At 40.5% G+C, this 20,225-nt stretch overlaps 1 protein-coding gene across 8 annotated transcripts in view; it reads right to left on the reverse strand.

The window, feature by feature from the left end:
• The window catches only part of REPS1 (RALBP1 associated Eps domain containing 1), a 106,860-nt gene that overhangs the window by 63,493 nt on the left and 23,142 nt on the right, over positions 1–20,225 (reverse strand). For 7 of the 8 annotated variants that reach the window (XM_084624615.1, XM_084624612.1, XM_084624611.1 and 4 more), the window contains exon 3: positions 10,945–11,141. In XM_084624615.1, the coding sequence (XP_084480741.1) occupies positions 10,945–11,141 (197 nt within the window). Of the gene's footprint in view, positions 1–10,944; positions 11,142–19,653; positions 20,104–20,225 lie in introns of all 8 variants that reach the window. The other variant, XM_084624618.1, reaches the window with a different exon arrangement.

The raw sequence follows: 20,225 nt of genomic DNA on the forward strand, positions 1-20,225 counted from the left end.
TGAGAACTTTGGGGTCTGATTCTGCAAACCAACTTCCAGGAGCATCAGATGAGCATCTGACAAGGCCCTGCTCCCTCCTCATGTCCAGGCCACCAGGCCAGTGGCTTGGCATGAGCAACTCTAAGGCTGGTAACTATGATAACCTTGAAGAACCTGTGTGTGTATGAATGAATGTGTGAATAAATATGAAATTGAATGGAATATTATAGCTATAACTAACTTACTACGATTCTTTCTGTATTCACAACAAATGTGGCCTTTTCCCCTTTAATAAGATCCTGCTGGTTTTTATTTTATTGGTATAACACAGGAACAGAGGGTCACATGTGTAATCCCTATGTGAAGTCAGCCTTTCTAAACAGATATTGTCAAGTTGCTCCCTTTCTCCAAAAAGTAGCATGCAGAAAATTGAAAAACATGCTCTCTACAGCTCTGTCTTTCCATTAAAAAAATCTTAGAACTCTAACCAAACTATCTAAAAGGCCCTTGTTAATAAATCCAACAGGTGCCTTGTATACGAATTGTGTCACCTGTACTTATGACTACAGTAGTTTAAAACAGCACACAACCTGTTGCAGGGAACAGTATAAGACAGAAGTTATTGACTCCCTGATATCTTAAAAAACAGCACAGAAAAAACTGAAATGCCCCTTTAAATAATGCTTCAAGAAACGAGGAAGATTTTTATTAATTAAGAATAGTGTTTCCATGTTAACTAGCCCATACAGCTACAGACAAGGTCCAACCTCCCATGTAGCCAGTTTAAAGGTGAACTGGTAAACAAAAAAAGAGTGTACTGTTCACTACTCCTTTTTGATCTATAAACATAAATAACACTATAATGACATCAAAGAAAGGTGAATCAGAGAGCAAAGAGCTTAAAAAACATCAGTACCTGATTTCAGTATAAGACAACTGCACACTGAGGCACTTTATATATTAAATGGGCAATAAAAGTCACAAGTTTTCTTTTGCTCTACAGTTTACCCTTAAGGCAGCAAGATTAATGCTGAATAGATATATAAGCTATAATGCTAAAGCAGCTGGGGTCAGCTTCAGAAAGAAAAATATCCAAGAAAATTTTACCCAGAAATTAAAACAGGACATGCATCTAAGAAATAGTTTGTCAACCGTTAAACCTGATGTTTGGTTGCCCAACTTCAAGACTGAATGTCTAGACTAGACTGAGCCCTATTGTTTGTGGGTGAATTAGACTATCCTAGTCTCAGACACTACCTTTTTCATCTTGCCAAAAATGCATAAACCAGTATGCTGTGAGAGTTTAATACTCTACAGTTAATACAATTGATAGTGCAAGAATCCCAAACGCTTCCCATTCCTCAACACAGGTTTCAATCTACACGTGATAATTTCACAACAGATTCTAAAACAAAACCTTTAGGGCCATGATTCATTAATTTCTATGCTGCTTGTTACAAACTGTTTTCTCATCCCTTTTCCTTTGGTTTCCATGTCCACTGGGTTACAGGCAGGCCCTGTGTATTTGGCAGTTATGGTTTGCAATTTGGTTGCAAGGGAGGCCTGACATTTAAATATCTCAGTTTTATCTTCACTATGAGCTACAAAAAAAAACTTCCAAAGAAACATGGAAGGAAGGATAGTCAGTGGGAATCTACAGAGACAGCGTACTTCGAAAACTCCAGTTCAGTTACTGGTAAGTGAGCTTCCTTCTACACAATGAAATTTTGTTGTTTTTTATTAGTTTGTTTTTTAAAGTTAAGTTCAGAAGGAGGCCTTAGGTGGTAAATCTCTGAAGGACCACCTCCTGCAGAACCCCACCACAAATTATGGAAATTTTCAGCAAAAAGATATTCAGTTACAGGTCAAAAAAGGTTGAGCACAATTTCCCTAGCCACTAGGGCCTTATCCACCTTGTGTGGGCTTCTTGGCCTGATGTGTAACAGATGTGTATATACAGTAGGCTCTTTTCCTAGTTGGATAATTGGGGCAAGGATTATCCCCCTTTTTGGGCTTCCTTTCCCCCTCCTCCAAAATCCCACAAATGACAGAATTCTTATAAGGTTTCATCCTGCCCAGAGAAGAACTTGTGGACCTCTTGAGATATAAACTATGGAACCTCCCTCACCATCTAAATGAGGTCTAGGTAGAGTGGATAAAAACAGATGAATTTTTAAAATCAGATTAATTTAAATTTGATTTTTTTTTAAATTTATATTAAGTCCATTTTTCTTTTTAAAAATAAACCTGTTAATTAAACTTGAAATTATGACAAAGCAGTAACTGTGGTTCTTCAACATGTGTCCCTATCTGGGTTCTCCACTTTAGGTGCACACGTGCCCCATGCACCTGTGATCGAAGATTTTCACTAGTAGTATCCATTCATTCTGCACATGCACTGCTGATATCCTCATGCACTGCACCGAGGCTACACGATGCTACATGGGCAAACTACCCTCAGTTCCTTCTCTAACGCCGAGCCTCAGAAGGAAGCCTTGAAGCAGAGAGGAAGGAGGACAGGTAGTGGAGCACCCTAGATTTAACAATCTATTAACAGCTGCAGCTTGAGTTCCTGGTTATTTCGTGCCCTGGATTTGAGGGCCAAAACAGAAGTTACACTTCCGTGGGATGTGTGACTTTCCCAGTCAGCAAACACAGTGCGCTTCACGGACTAGGACAGCCTTTTTACACGAGATAATATTTAAACCTTGGTGAACTGGAAATGCCTGTCACAAGCAGATTTCCGTGGAGGAAATAAAAATCTTTTCAGCAACCAGTAACTACCTACAACTAACAAACTAAGCCCTGGTCAACACTACAAACTTATGTCAGTATAACTACGTTGCTCAGAGATGTGGAAAATCCACACCCCCAAACAACGTAGTTATGTCAACATAGCACTGTCTACAGTGGGAGTTATGTCTACGGGAAGCCTTCTCCCATTGACATAGTGCCACCTCTTGGGTAGGTGGAGTACCTATGCTGAAGGGAGAAGCTCTCCCATTGGCATAGATAGCATCTTCACTAAGAGCTGCAACAGCACAGCTGCATTGTCGCAATACTACGTGTAGACAAGCCCTAAGTAGAACGAACTCTGCATGAGGAACGCACATGCAGACATGATAAATTCTGTGGCAGGTCGATGCAGTTCAGAAGGAACTGAGGGCAGGTTGCCCATTCAGCCTGATATAGTCTTACTGCTGGGCACGATTATCAGCAGCACATTCGTGGGACAGAGACACTGATAATAAAAATCTCCAATCAAAGGTGGGGTGCGTGGGGCACATGCACACCTGAAGTGGAGCATCCATAGGGACACTGCTCAAACAAGAACCTACATTAAGGCCTAAACTTATAAATTATGAAAACTACATAAAAATATGCTGCATCAGTTAATTAAATGGTGCTGCCTTTTTAATTACAGAATTTTTGGGGGAATGTAACTTCTTAGGCCTCCTCAAGCTTTAAATATATCACAATCTTATGTACTGCACTGCAGTATCTTATTATTTTTAGTCTTTATTCTTTTCCAAACATACATACTTTTAGTTTCTTCTACAGAAAAGCTTTTGGTTTCAGTTTAGCTGGAAGTGCAGAGTATTTTCTACATGTGGATTACTTCATTCAAAGCTAAGAAATCAACCGGGAGTTGAAAAAAGCGAGAAAACTTGTTTTCCTGGGAAAGGATGAGATTGAATTCTAAAACCGAAGGAATGGAGCCAGATTGTCAAAGGTATTTAGGGTCTTAAAGATGCAAATACATGCTTAATTATGCTTTTCAAAAGCACTGATCCTGCTTAGGTTCGTACTCCCATAGATTTCAACTGGAGTTAGGCACCTAACCTGCTTTGGCACTTTTGAAAATCCTACTAAGCACCCAAATGCCTTTGAAAATCTGGCCCAGGGTGACCAGAAACAATCACTCAATTCACTACCTTTAATAGTTCCTTTGTTTAATAAATCAGTTTTGAAGGCAAAATTTGTTTTGATAAACTTGTTTTTCTTATGCACCCATAATGTTTAAGGTAATTTTATTTAACTAAAATCGGGCTCTCAAACAATTACAAAAATAATTGCAATTAATCACAGTTTTAAGCGCACTGTTTAACACCACCACCAATTTAAAATTATAAATATTTTTGGATTTTTCCCCTACATTTTCAAATATATTTCAATTACCACACAGAATACAAAGTATACAGTGCTCACTTTATATTAGTTTTGATTACAAATATTTGTACTGTAAAAAAGATAATTGTATTTTTCAATTCATTTTCATGGAAGTATTGCAGTGAAATCTCTATCTGGAAAGTGCAACTTATAAATGTAATTTAAAAAAAAAAATAACTACTCAAAAACAAAACACTTAAAATTTCAGAGCCTACAAGTCCACTCAGTCCTACCTTTTGTTCAGCCAACTGCTAAAACGGTTCTCAACCAGGGGTACGCCTATCCCAGAGGGTATGCAGAGGTCTTCCAGGGGGTACATTTAGATATTTGCCTAGTTTTACAACAGGCTACATAAAAAGCACTAGCAAAGATAGTACAAATTAAGATTTCATTCAATGACTTTATACTGCTCTATGTACTATACATTGAAATGCAAGTACAATATTTATATTCCAATTGATTTATTTTATAATTATATGACAAAAATGAGAAAGTAAGCAATTTTTTAGTAATAGTGTGCTGTAACACCTTTGTATTTTTAGGTCTGATTTTGTAAGCAAGTAGTTTAAGTGAGGTAAAATTTGGGGATACACAAGACAAATCAGACTCCTGAAAGGGGTACAGTAGTCTTGAAAGGTTGAGAGCCACTGTGCTACGACAAACAAGTTTGTTTACATTTACTGGTGATAATGTTTGCTGCCCACTTCTTATTTACAATGTCACCTGAAAGCGAGAACAGCTGTGTTCTACTTGATAATGACCCAAAGCTGTGCACCTTCATTTTCATCATCTTAGTCAGACGCCACCCACAGAAGGTGGATTTTCTTTTTTGGTGATTCAGGTTCTGTAGTTCTGCGTGTTGCTCTAAGGCTTTGACAGCATGTTTTCCATGCCTTGTCCCTCTCAGATTGTGGACGGCACTTCAGTTTCTTAAACCTTGGATCGAGTGCTGTAGCTGTCTTTAGAAATCTCATATTGGTACCTCCCTTGCGTTTCGTCATATCTGCAGTGAAAGAGTTCTTAAATCTAACATATGCTTGGTCGTCATCTGAGACTGCCATAACATGAAATACATGGTAGAATGTGGGTAAAACCACAGAGCAGAAGACATACAATTCTCCCCCAAGGAGTTCAGTCACAAATTTAATTAACATTTTTTTTTTTTAAATTAGCGTCATCAGCATGGAAGCATGTCCTCTGGAATGTTGGTCAAAGTATGAAGGCATACAAATGTTTAGCATATCCGGCATGTAAATTACCTTGCAACGCCTGCTACAACAGCGTCATGTGAACACCTGTTCTCACTTTCAGGTGACATTGTAAATAAGTGGGTAGCATTATCTCCCGTAAATGTAAACAAACTTATTTGTCTTAGCTGAACAAAAAGTAGAACTCAGTGGACTTGTAGACTAAAATTTTACATGTTTTGTTTATGAGTGCAGTTATGTAAAAAAATTCTACATTTGTAAGTTGCACTTTCACAATAAAGAGACTGCACTACAGTACTTGTACGGAAGTGAATTGAAAAATACTATTTTTTACAGTGCAAATATTTGTAATAAAAAGTAATAAAGTGAGCACTGTACACTTTGTATTTTGTGTTGTTACTGAAATCAATATATTTGAAACTGTGGAAAACATCCCAAAATATTTAGAATACCAATTTAAATTGGTATTCTATTAACAGTGCAATTAAAACTGCGATTAATCACGCTTTTAAAATCTAATTTGTTTTGTGTTAACTGCTTCAGTTAACTGCAATTGACAGCCCTACTAATAAACAATTTTAAAATGCTGCTTTCATACCTTTAATTGAATTTCAAATTTCCATCTGCATACAGTTTGACACAAATCAAATACAAAAATCTAGTAAATAAAGTATGGCATTCATCACATTAAAACATTTAAAAAGTAAAACTCTGAATAGAAGTACTTTAAGCTACATAATTGCTTAAATTAATGTGTATCGATAAATCCAAACAGCTAACAAGCAGTGTTCAATTTAACACCCAGGGCTGGCTGAAAATCAACATGCTTTCATTGTTATTACCAACCAAATGAGAATGAACTAGAGATGTAAAATATTAAACAGTAAACTGTTAAGTATTAATCCTACCATTAAGCCACCCTAACCGTTAACCCCCTGCACACAGGTCTTGAATTGGTTCTCCTGCAGCAGAGACCAACCCCAGCCCCCTTATCTGGGATTGCTAAATCTGATCTATCCACCTCTAGGCAGTCACAACAGTGATAGGGTATTGCCCATAGGTGCCGACTCCAGGGCTGGAGCACCCACAGAAAAAAACATGGTGGGTGCTTAGCACCCACTGGTAGTCCCGCCGATCAGCACCTCCTGCCTGCCACAGATCAGCTGTTCCACAGCATGCAGGAGGCGCTGGGGAGGAGCGAGGGCAGGGTGTGCTCGGGGGAGGGGACTAAATGGGGCAGGAAGAGGTGAGGCAGGGCGAAGAGGGGCCTTGGGCAGAAGGGGTGGTGTGGGGGCGGGGCCTGGAGTGGAGCACCCCCAAGCACATTAGAACATCAGTGCCTATGGCCAGACCTTCAGAGTAGACTCAATAGCCTTTTATTAGTTAAAGCTATTAGAAAAGTGCTTTTTTGTTATGCAATTAGTTTTTATTGAAATGCCAAGAAGTTTTGACCAGCTCCATTACTTAGCAAAGCCATTGTTAGTCTCCAAAACCCAAGTAGATGTTCCTTCATTTCCTGAAAGACCCTGCTATGATCTCATTATGAAGAAAAAACACCAGAGAGTGATCTACAGAATGCTCAGAAGTTTCATGAAGCTCTCCAGTCACCTATCCCTCCCCTTCCTCCTCCAAAAGTATCAACTGAGGCAGACTAGCTTCCAGAAGATTAGGAGTCTGTGCTATCTGTCTGGACTTTGGAGACAAATTAAGTGACTCAACATGTCCCTGTACCTTTGACAAGACACGAAAAGAACTCTGAGTAAGAAGAAAAGGAGTACTTGTGGCACCTTAGAGACTAACAAATCTATCTGAGCATAAGCTTTCATGAGCTACAGCTTATGTTCAAATAAATTTGTTAGTCTCTAAGGTGCCACAAGTACTCCTTTTCTTTTTGCAAATACAGACTAACACGGCTGCTACTCTGAAAACTGAGTAAGAAGATACTGGGGCCACATAAGTCACTTGCCCCACAGAAATTAAATTGATAAAAAGGATCATGAGGAAAAACTGTCTCCAACCAGCCAGACAATGCCTAGACAGCTACTCAAATCTTAATGGGCGAAATCAGAACCAAGGAGGGAAGTCTCAAAGAACTATGCATCTGCCCTTCAGATCACAGCCTGATATTCAAACTTGAAAAGCCACATCTGGAATGCAGATTTACAGAGCAGCCAACTTATCCCAATACTAACAGGTTCAAAGGCACAACTAGATTTTTATAGAAATAAGACTAGTACTTTTGAATAGGGCACCCAACCCCAGACTGACTCTCTCTAAATCAAGAGAATGTCCAATATCACATTACAAACCTAAAGCCCTCCAGAGACCACATATAACTTCCAATGGTGTACCAGATCAGACAGCATCTTCATTACCAAGCTCTAGGAACCTTCAAAACCAATCCACCTGAGGGCAACATTTACTAGTCTGATTTTAGAGAGATTACACCGAAATAGATGCAAATCAAATAGGGAATCCCAACAAGTCACTGAAAAGAGCTTTAAGTACTAGGACTGTTTCTCTTCTAAGAAGCCACTTTCCCCTTCCTCAGATCATCTCCCTGCTTTGTTCCTTGTTCAATAAGGATGTCCATCAATGGAACAAAGGACTGTTTATATTCTAATGAGAGTTCTTCATACTGATCCACTGCAGGGAACCTGTACGGATCAGATCTGTAGAAAAATCTATAGGTTTCAGCCTCTGGGATTCTTAGGAACAAGCCCTTGAGGCCTTCACCAAAAGAACAACCTTTTATCATTTGGCTCTACTCCCTCCTCAAGCTGAGTGAATACTGCACAAGGCTGAATGCCCTTTAAAGATATTCCTCTACAAACAGCAGGGATACTAAACATGTTAATCAGCTGTCAGTATTTTACCACAATGTAAAAGGTGTACCTTCTCAAGATGAAGCACCTATGCATCTCCCAATCAGGCCACCAACTATACTAACAGAAAAACATTTGTAGCTAGGGTAATATAGTGACACAGTTACTAGAAACTATCTAGACCACCAGAAAGAGAGAAGAAACTTGGAATAGATGTTCCAAAGCAGTGCTGGGAAAAGAATAGCCTCATTTATAACCACTGTTTGGAACCACAATTGGTGTGCAAGATCCTAATGTTACACTGTCTTCTAATGCAAATTTGTTGTAGGGATTTGCAGAAACAGTTTCACAAAGGAGAATCCTTTATTATTTGGGACATAGAGCATACAACAATAATCCATATATTGTCCTTTATCTGCGGCAGAACTTCCACATATGTTAAGAGTTGTACAAGTTGAGTTTCTTGATCATATGGTATGTTCATGTGTACATGTCATGACAATACAATACTTAACATGCATATTTTAAGAGAGATAGGCATACTTTGAAAGCCAGTAAATATAATGTTACTAGACATTAAGTTCCTTGCACTAGGACTTGAAGGCACAAAAAACTCTTGGGTTTATGATTTTAAAATAACTGGCAACTTGATAAGTCTTAGATCAGAAACTGCAGCTGCTATTAAAGAGGAAATAAAGAAACCAGACACCATAACCGGGGTAGTGGACACAGATGCTATCTCAGCGAAACCTAGAAAAATGCCAGGTTAGGTCCATTAAGAATGTTATACCCATCCACAGGAGCAACATGCAGGAGAAGATCTGAGATTCTTCATTCTTTAATGGGAGACGCACTCTAGGGGGCTGCTTCACACCTATCTGTCCAGAGCTCCAGGAAAGCTAGGATCATAACGGCCAAACTATCTTCTGCAATGCCAGTGCTGCTTGCCCTGCTCCTTTTACCACAGGCTGCTCCCACTTTGAAAGCCGCACTGCTGCACACAGACTAAGCTGCTCTATTGCCAACATACACCCCAAGTTTCTAGGTAGCATGTCTCATCCCTACTTTCTGTGGGTGTCTCAACTCCCCTGATGGAGCCCAGGAGAAAGCATACAATGGGGAGGAAAATGGGAAAAATGGGAGAGTTAGCGTATGCACAGGAGTATGGGCCTAAAACCAATTTTCAATAGTTGCACTCCATATGACACCCTTCCTGGCTTTTATTTAGGAAGTGTATTCTATCTTCTAAGCATGGAGAAGAGATAAAGTCCCAAAAACTCAACAAGCCAGGAAGTCCCTAAACAAGGAATTGTCAGAAAGCACAATTAAGTCATAGGTGTATTCTCTTGCCATTTCTCCTCTTTACTCAGCTTATCCCTTAGTAGGAGAATTAAAGAAACTAGTGAGTAAACGTTGGTCATGTTTACTGGTGGTGTTCTAAAAATCATCAACATACTAATGAAAAAATCCCACTTTAATGCACACCAGTGTCTTTTTTGTTCTTATGCAAAAGAATCAGGAGCTCTAGTTACATTCTTGCAGAGTGATCTTCACCAAGAATTCACGCATGCTTGCTTTTACTGAAGTGGAATAAAGTGCTTAGGTCACTGAAGGTTTACTCTCATTCCCTCAAAAACAAAACACAGATGTTGAAATAAGATGAATTAATTAAGTAACACATTTAACTGTAGAATCTGATTAGTATTTATGATGTTAGCAATGTTCTGGTTCTCATCTGTTGATTTAATCTATAAAGCAGAGTGCTAAACTACTGAATAGTAAGATACAGATAAATACGTTCCAAGGAAAGGTTAGAACACCTGTTTCTTAAATAGTGTCGCATTTTTAAGGGAACGAGGAGGGGAATTTTTACCATCCCCACCACCAGGTCCAAAAAGAACTGCTGACTTGTCTTTGAGACAATAAATTTATATCTAGATAATTTATGTTTAATACATTACAAATTTGTTCATAGTCAAAAACTGGACATGTGTGAAGCCTGATTGCTTGGGTGTGTATAAATATATACTTTAACTAGAAGTGTAGCAATTTTGGAAGTGCACCTGCAACACCTGTGAAATGACATTAAATGCCACCATTTGGGATCCAGGCAACAGATTTTAAATCTTTAAAAACTTAGCTTGATTTGAAATGATTAGGGGTTGTAGTATCAATTATGAACTTAAACACTATATATTGTTTTTTTTTTTTAAGAGAACGAACCTACATAAACCAAACCAAACTATCATGTGACCCCTCACAATAAGCCATAACCCTCATTCTCCCTTCCCATTCAATACTTCATCAGTTATCATTGGTAATATTTCCAGACTTAGATTTTAAGCAGATCTGAGCAGAAAACCTGTCTCACACCACAAACACTTACAAGCACTGCGTAACTGAAATAAATAATAATAAAGTTTTCATATATTTAGTTTCAGAGTAGCAGCCGTGTTAGTCTGTATTCGCAAAAAGAAAAGGCATACTTGTGGCACCTTAGAGACTAACAAATTTATTTGAGCATAAGCTTTCAGTTGCATCCCATGAAACGAGCTGTAGCTCACGAAAGCTTATGCTCAAATAAGTTTGTTAGTCTCTAAGGTGCCACAAGTACTCCTTTTCTTTTTGCATATATTTAGTAACACTTGCATGAATTTGTTTTAAAGAAGCTAATCCAAAAGAATAGTGTAGTAACGCTAGTGGGACGCACACCACTATGCTGACACCATACCACGAATAAAATTCACTTAAGTTTTAGTTACCTGTTGATCTGCTGATGTACGTTGCTGGACTGCATCATGGCTCACAGAGCCTTTTTTTACTTGAACACGGCCAGGTGGGGGAGGAATTACGCCTGAATATGGGGTTGAGTTATCTGCATCTGAAGAATACAAGGCTGTGTGTCTCGATTCCTGTTCGTTCTTTGGAACAACAAATCTGGGCAGAGGGAGGTCCTTTACTGTTAAAACAATGATATATATTAATAGTATAGGGTATTTTTTATTATACAAAAAAGAATACTTAAAAATGACTAGCTTAAAATGTAATTCTATTCTAAAAGATACCATGGAATTTCATATCTGTTGTCTCTCCATGACTTACATACTGAGTTTGGTGCAATTTACAAGCAAATGCAACCTGAGATTTCTTTTTTTTGGCTCCTGCTAAATTCTGTAAAATTCTACATCACAAATCCTGTTACACCTATGGAACCACACAATTTTCTATAGGGTTCCATGCATGCAAGATGACAGTTTGGTTCTGCAATTGTGACTTAGTTTATTCTACTGATATGCAAGAAAGAATTCAGCTCATTCTTCCATAAATATATAGGCTTGTTAATTATACTTTCTATTACAGTTTTGCTTACTGTACAAATTTAATCCATTATAAATTCCAGGCATGCTTGAAAAGTTCTTAAAAGTCTTTGCACTTAGGGTGCTTCATCTATAGATCTAGAAGTTAAAAACTTCACTAAAGCATTTAGATACAACAATGCATACAGACAGTAAAGTGGTGCCTTTTTTATCTTCACAGTAGAAACCATAATTCAGCCTTTATTTCTCAAGACTTAGCTAAGTATTGCATAAACACATTTATTACTCATCCACTTTAATCTTGATGAATCTTTTCTACATAAGTCGCTAGTAAGCTATTTTACTATGATACTACCAAGGGATGTTCAGTTACAGTCAGATTTAGCAGTAATTTCATTATAAACCCATTTTTGAAGTCTACACATGCAACTTTACCAAGCTAAGAGGTACACAGCTTTACTCGGTCTCCCCTTGGAATAAATTTTGTTACTAGGCTGAGTGAGAAATAATCTTGTTAAATAGCTCTGCCATCCCTCTGAATCCTGACCTGTAAATGGTCTTCCTAGTCCACTGCCAGTGAAGTCAAATTATGCAATTTGTTGTATAGTATACTTGTAAAAAAAAAAACTTTTAAGAACTTACACACATTTGCAATCACAACTAATATGAGGGAATTAACGTTATGTGGATTAATTTTGCTGGTTCTTATAGCTATTTTATTAAATAAAAATTAAATACACTGGTACTATTGTCATTAAAAGTAAACTAAATTCTTCATACAATTTGTTAGTTATTGTGTAGACTAATTTTTGTTTTGCTATGAATTTTTGTTTTGAATGTTTAATGTTCAATCTATATTTGAATATTACCCTTTGAATACAAAATGCTTTAACAATTTTGTTAAATATAACCAAGGAACAACCCAACAGTTTAGTAAGTAGCATAATATGCTAACGGGGACACCAGAGTTCAAGCAAAACCTTTCACATTCTCACCTATGTGTGCACTCAGCATACTAAGAACAACATGTTGACCTCAGTGCTAAGGTGGGGTGTGACCCACACTGAAAAAAAATACCATTTTAAGCTTCAAATACTTCTCATCGAACTTCCTCCCACCCTCACCTTGCCTTCATCCACAAGAGCAAAGAAATTCAGTGTAAGATGACTTTGTTCTTTGATGTTGCAATACTTAGGGTTTGCATGCTCATCTAGAAGCCCCTCTAATAGCTAAATGACTAATCTCTATCCTGTCCTGCCTAATTAATTTTTATTTTTGCAGGAGACCGTTTCCCACACCACGGTAACGGAACAAACAAGTGACATGAATTCACAGTGACTATCTGCTCATTTTATAATTCCCAATTAGGCAGTTATCCATGAAAATGTCTTTCCAAATTAAGTAGCAACCCAAAATTTACTTCGCTATTTCCAGCATAGTAATTAAAGCAATACAAGTATTGTCATTTTATACAAATACTTCAGAGCCATATATTACATGTCCACAAGTGCTTAACTATAAGTCTTTTTCAATCTCTCTCTGAACTAATCAATCAGCTGAGACAAGAATTATGCTTGGTAGATGCTAACACTAAGTACTCCAAACTTGCATCAACTGTAGCTCAAGACTTGAAAAACCCACTCACACAGGCCAAATGGACGTATTAAATAGGAAGTGGACAGACCAGGACAGTCTGGTGCAGCACACAGAGGTGGGGCTGACCAGCAGGCAAAGTAAGGAAAAGGGACTGCTGGATGGTGGAATAGGGCTCTCCTCCCATTCAGCAGTTCATGTAAAAGGGGGTGGGGAGAAGAGGAGTGGGCTCAATATTCCCTTCAGCTAGAGAGAGGCTGCATAGAGGAGCAGAGAAAGATGAATGAGAGAGAAAGTGAAAGGGGGAAAATGAGGAAAAGAAGAGAATGTTAAAAAATAAATGAGAGAATAAGGAAGGATAGTTAGTAAGAGAGGATGAAGAAGGTGGGTGGGAGTAAGGAGATAAAAGTGGAGGAGAATGTCTTCAGAGGACATAAGCTCTAAGAGTTATTGGTTTTGCAGAGAGAAAACATTGAGGGAACATCAGTCCCAGCACTTAGTGTATGTCTATGCTTAAAACACTGTAGTGGCTCACCTGCAGCACTTCAGCATAGGTACTATCTACGTCAATGGAAAGGCTTCTTCTGTCAGTGATGGGAATCTACCTTTCTGAGAAGCTAAGCATTATTTAGAGCAAAGGAAGAATTCCCCCATTGACCTAGCACTGTCTACACTGGGGTTAGGTTGGATTTCACCCTCCAGAGGGTATGTCTACACTACAAAATTAGGTCGATTTTATAGGACTTGATTTTTAGAAATTGATTTTATAGTCGATTGTGTATGTCCCCACTAAGCACATTAAGTCGGCGGAGTGTCCTCACTACCGTGGCTAGCATCGACTTACAGAGTGGTGCACTGTGGGTAGCTATCTCACAGTTCCTGCAGTCTCTGCTGCCCATTGGAATTCTGGGTTAAGCTCCCAGTGCCTGATGGGGCAAAAACATTGTCGAGGGTGGTTTTGGGTACATGTCATCAGTCGCCCCTCCCTCCATCCGTGAAAGCAATGGCAGACAATCGTTTCGCACCTTTTTTCCTGGGTTACCTGTGCCATACCACGGCAATCATGGAATCCGCTCAGTTCACCTCTGTTGTTGTGAGCATTGTAAACACCTCGCACATTATCCTGGAGTATGTGCAGAACTGGGCTAAGAGACGCCAGCACGAGGACAATTGTGATGAGGACATGGACACAGACATTCCTGAAAGCACGGGATGTGGCAATTGGGACATCATGGCTGCAGTGGGGCTGGTTGATACAGTGGAACGCCGATTCTCGGCCCAGCAAACAAGCACAGATTGGTGGGACCGCAAAGTGTTGCGGGTATGGGATGATTCACAGTGGGTGCGAAACTTCCACATGCGTAAGGCCACTTTCCTTGAACTTTGTGAGTTGCTTTCCCCTGCCCTGAAGCCAGGAATACCAAGATGAGAGCTTCCCTGACAGTTGAGAAATGAGTGGCAATAGCCCTGTGGAAGCTTGCAACGCCTGACTACCGGTCAGTTGGGAATCAATTTGGAGTGGGCAAGTCTACTATGGGGACTGCTGTGATCCAAATAGCCAACGCAATCACTGAGGTTCTGCTATCAAAGGTAGTGACTCTGGGAAATGTGCAGGTCATAGTGGATGGCTTTTCTGCAATGGGGTTTCCTAACTGTGGTGGGGTGACAGACGGAACACATATCTCTATCTTGGCACCGGACCACCTTGCCAACCAGTATGTAAACCGCAAGGGGTACTTCTCAATGGTGCTGCTAGCACTGGTGGATCACAAGGGACATTTCAACAACATCAGTGTGGGATGGTTTGGAAAGATGCATGATGCTCACATCTTTAGGAACTCCGAGCTGTTCGACCAGTTGCAAGAAGGGACTTACTTCCCAGACCAGAAAATTACTGTTGGGGATGTTGAAATGCCAATAGTTATCTTTGGGGACCCATCCTACCCCTTGCTCCCATGGCTCATGAAGCTGTACACAGGCAGCCTGGACAGTAGTAAGGAGCGGTTCAAATATAGGCTGAGAAAGTGCAGAATGGTGGTAGAATGTGCCTTTGGACGTTTAAAAGCCTGCTGGCGCTGTTTGCTGACTAGTTTAGACCTCAGCGCAACCAACATTCGCATTGTTATTGCTGCTTGCTGTATGCTCCATAATATCTGAGAGAGTAAGGGAGAGATATTTATGGTGGGGTGGGAAGTTGAGGCAAATTGCTTGGCAACCAATTTTGAGCAGCCAGAAACTAGGGCGATTAGAAAAGCACAGCTAGGCGCACTGTGCATCAGAGAGGCTTTGAAAACCAGTTTCATGACTGGTCAGGCTATGGTGTGACAGTTGTGTGCATTTCTCCTTGCTGCAAACCCACCCCCTTTGTTTATTTTAATTCCTTGTAAACCAGCCATCCTCCCCTCTTTGGTCACAGCTGGCAAAGGAAATAAAGTCACTATTGTTTTGAAACCATGCATTCTCTCTTTATTAATTAAAAAAAGTGAGATAACTGACAAGGTAGCTCGGGTGGAGTGGGGTGCGGGAGGAGGGAAGGATAAGGGCACATTGCTTATTGTAGCAACACTACAAATCAAAACTGTGAATGACAGCCTTCTGTTGCTTGGGCCATTCTCTGGAGTGGAGTGGCTGGGTGCCTGGAGCCTCCCCCCCTCGTTCTTGGGCATCTGGGTGAGGAGGATATGGAACTTGGAGGAGGGCAGGTGGTTATACAATGGATGCAGAGGGGGTCTGTGCTCTTGTTGGCTTTCCTGCAGCTCCAACAGATGCTTCATCGTGTCAGTTTGCTCCCCCATTAGCCTCAGCATCACTTCCTGCCTCTGCTCTTCGCGCTCACTTAATGCTTTCCTGGCCTCTGCCACTGAATGCCTCCGTGCATTAAGCTGTGTCATATCAGTGCGGGAGGTCTGCATGAGCTCGGAAAACATGTCATTGCGAGTGCGTTTTTTTCACCTCTCATCTGCGATAACCTCAGGGGACGAAGATGATAGGGGGAGCGTAGACATTTGCACCTGGGGGAGATAAAAAGGGAGAGTAAAATTTAAGATGATACATTTCTGAGAACAAAAGGGAGACTTTCACAGTGAATCAAGCAATTCACAGCAGACAGTACTTGTGCTTTAGGTACAAGGTTGTATTTTGCCTTTTATATTGAGCGCCTGGCAGTATGGTGACATCACAAATGGCTGGGCAAAAGAATTCTGTTTCCAGGCAGCCACGGTAAGCCTTTTGGTAAGCGGGGTTGGCTTCTTACGCCTTCATAACATGTGGGAATGGTTTCAAACTGCAGCGCCATCCTTTCCCACAGCAAGCAATGCCGGTTGGGTTTCACATTTAGAAGGAGGGGCTGCGGTTTTCAGGTGGATGTGCAGCACACATCTCCCCCTCCCCACCATGTAGCTATTCTCTGGGATGATCCCTTTTAGCCAAGCACAAACAACCCAGCATGAATGGGGTCCTTTTACTTTTCCCTTACAAAAATTCCCATTTCAACCAGGTGACCATGAATGGTATCACTCTCCTGAGGCTAACACAGAAAGATAAAGACCAAATATTGCTTGAATGCAACCAAAACCCAGGACCATTCGCTGCCATGCTTTGTGCTGCAATGATTCCAGACCACTTGCTACTGGCTTGGCATTGTAAAGTGTCCTACTGTGGAGGACGAAATAAGGCAGCCCTCCCCAGAAACTTTCTGCAAAGACTTTCAGAGTACCTCCAGGAGAGCTTCATGGAGATGTCCCTGGAGGATTCCCGCTCCATCCCCAGACACGTTAACAGACTTTTCCAGTAGCTGTACTAGCCGCAAATGCATCCCAATTCTTCAGGGCAAATCAAACATTAAACACTATTGCTTTTAAACCCTGTACTGTAGTTACAAGTGTGCACTCACCAGAGCTGCCTTCTCCAACTTCAGGGTCGGGAATCCCACCTTGGGAGGGTATTGGCTCCAGGGTGATGTAGAAGGTCCTGGCTGCCAGGGAGAATGGATTCACTGCTTGCCTGCTGCACATTCTCCTCCTCCTCCACAAAATCCCCCTCTCTGTTGCATGAGACTCCCCCTTGCAGGTGTCCACGGACAGTGGTGGGGTAGTGGTAGGGTCCCCCCCTAAAATGCCATGCAGCTGATCATAGAAACAGCATTTATGGGGCTCTGACCCAGAGCGACCGTTTGCCTCCTTTGTCTTTTGGTAGGCTTGCCTGAGTTCCACTTTCATGCAGCACTGCTGTGTGTCCCTGTTGTAGCCTCTCTCTGCCATGCCCTGTGCGATTTTGGCATATATATAGCATTTCTTCTTTTTGATTGAAGTTCGGCCTGCACACATTCTTCTCCCCATACAGCAATCAGATCCAGGGTCTCCCTTTCGGTCCATGCTGGAGCTCGTTTGTGATTCTGGGGGTGGAACTGAATGGTCACTTGTGCTGCTGTGCTCGCCACTCTGACCAAACAGAAAATGAAATTCAAAATTTCCTGGCGCTTTTCCTGTGTACCCGGCTAGCGCATCGGAGTTCAAAGCGCTGTCCAGAGTGGTCACATTGGAGCACTCTGGGATAGCTTCGGGAGGCCAATACCACTGAATTGCGTCTGCACTACCCCAAATTCGACCCAGCAAGGTCGATTTTAGCACTACTCCCCTCGTCGGGGAAGACCACAGAAGTCGATTTTATGAACCCTTTAGGTCGACGGAAAGGGGTTGATTGTGTAGATGCATTCATTTAAAAATTGACCTAATGTGGCTAAATTTGACCTAACCCTGTAGTGTAGACCAGGGCTGAGAGACATAGTTAAGCCAACTTAATTTTCTCGTGTAGACTCAGCACAGGTCAGCAGATAACCATGGTGTGGAGAGGGTTGACAGCACAACTATTTTTCACACTGGTGAGTTATTGGGTTGGATAAGTTTTTCAAGACCTTCTCTAACTGGTTCAAACAACTCCTAAACAATTAAAAATATTTACAGTGTTTCTGACATGTATGAACCAGTGCAATATAGTCTATTAGAGAGCTGCAAAGGCAGTTTATTAATTTACATTAGCTTTTTTGGGTGTTTTGGAAATAATCCCCTTGGACACAATCTTTAGTTTGTTTTCTCCCAAAAAGGAGAGGTTGTATATTTCTTCTTTATTTCTTGCTATTGTAAGTGTCTTTTTCACTGGAAGTCTCCTTTCAATCAACATCTCATTTAATACTAAAAAAGCATTTCACAGAAACAACCAAAACAAGTCAAGTTATCTGAAAACTAAAAAGAAGTCAGGTATCTAATCTCCTTTGTCAGGTTTTAGTCTGGTACATTCATCTCAGCATTAGCATCATGTAACAAATTTTATTTTACCATGTACTAACAGAGTTGAATGGTTTATTTTTCCAAAATTCTCTGCTAACAACATCAGTGGTGTTCTTAATAAATGCAAGAGATTTATGTTCTTGAAAGGCCACTTAATTGGGACAACCAGAGGAACAGCTAAAGGAGGAAAATTACAGTTAATAGTGGAATGACCAAGCCAGCATCTTAGGCATAGAAAAACTGGTGCATGGACTTACCATCTGCTACTTCTAATACTGCTCCTTTCCACTACATACAAGAGCATGTGCAGTAATTGTACATATATTTTTGTACAGGCACACTATTATTTACATATTTACTGTTAAGACCAATCTGAGTTTAACTAGAATAGCAATTATTTTGTCAAATATTTCATCCCAACAAATTTTGGTTTCAGGTTCTCCTGAACAAGTTTATGTATATCGTTACCAAAAAGAATAATTTTGCCTGCCATTAATTAGGAGCATATATGGATTCTATTAAGGCCACATGGATCCTACAGCCACGGAATTTGTCAGTGAAGTCCCCCAGTTATAAACACTGTGTTCCAGTCCAAGATCAACACAGAACTCTCAACTCAAGGAGATACAGCTATGGTGGCATTACGCCACTGCTGCACCTTCCCAGAACCTCAGCTATTCTGCAGCCCCCAGGTTAGTACAGGACAGCTCTGGGGATCTGTTTAAGTTAGGACAGCAAGAGAGATTGCCGTACGGGCTACAGCACTGCTTGAAATCACCACATCACTGGTGGCAGCACTCTGACCCCACCCCTAACATGCCTCTTCCAGCACACCACCTATGCCAGGGCTAGTGAGAGGATCCTCAGAAGGCAGCCTGACAGTCATCTACTGCAATGCCTGCATATGGAGAGTCCAGACCTTGCTATACACAGCACTTACCGTGCCCATTCACACCACTTCACCCCTCTTACCCCATCAGGTTTTCACCACAGAATCTTATCTTAAGACATCATCATAAGAAAGTTTGCTGTAGTCCCCCTGGTTGAAAAACCCTCAGTCACATGAGTCAAGTCAGATGCCAGCTGAGTATGCAATAGCTCTGGAGTAGACGATCTCTCATTCATCTCAATCAAGACTCCATGAATTCATTGATTCTGTGGCTATGGAATATGGCATTGTCCCTATCCCTGAAAGAGGTTGGGGAACAAAGATCAGCCTTACTTTAAATCTGAGAAAACTAGAAAAAAAAATCTAAGTGATATTCTGCAAGATTACCTTTCTTCAAGTTCTCATGGGCTCCATTCTCATTGTTCCTTCTTTCAAGATTCTCCATACCAATTTTTTAGGATTACATCTTGCTCCTGATTCCAACTGTTTGATTTTGTTCTGCAGATTCACTATATCAGCACTCTCACCTACTTGATTCAAACTGCAGTCTCATCTAGTCAGTCACATCTAATTTTATTTAGGCAGCACCAGGAGCTTGAAGTGACTCTCAATTCTGAGTCTTGAGCTCTGTCAGGTCTTTTATATCATTTTTGTAGCAGGAAGGGAGATCTTCTCTTTGCTTTCAGGGAATCCTGTCTCCTGGAAGTTGAAATGAATCCTCCTGAAGTATGAGACTGCAACTTTACTTTATGAAATGAATAAGCTTTTGATTCCTTTGGGGGTAGTTGCTGAATTCTTGCTGGATGATTTACTAGTTCAGATGGAGAGTCTGGAGACCTGATGGAAATGAATTCTGTAGCTACCTATTTGGAGTTGGAAGTTGAACGTGCCATCCCCAGCAAGTGCCCCTACAGATAATTTTGAATAGCTAGCTGTGTCAACACTAGTATATTTAACTT

Source organism: Lepidochelys olivacea (genome assembly GCF_965140295.1).
Source record: "Lepidochelys olivacea isolate rLepOli2 genome assembly, chromosome: 3".
Lineage (NCBI taxonomy): Eukaryota > Metazoa > Chordata > Testudines > Cheloniidae > Lepidochelys > Lepidochelys olivacea.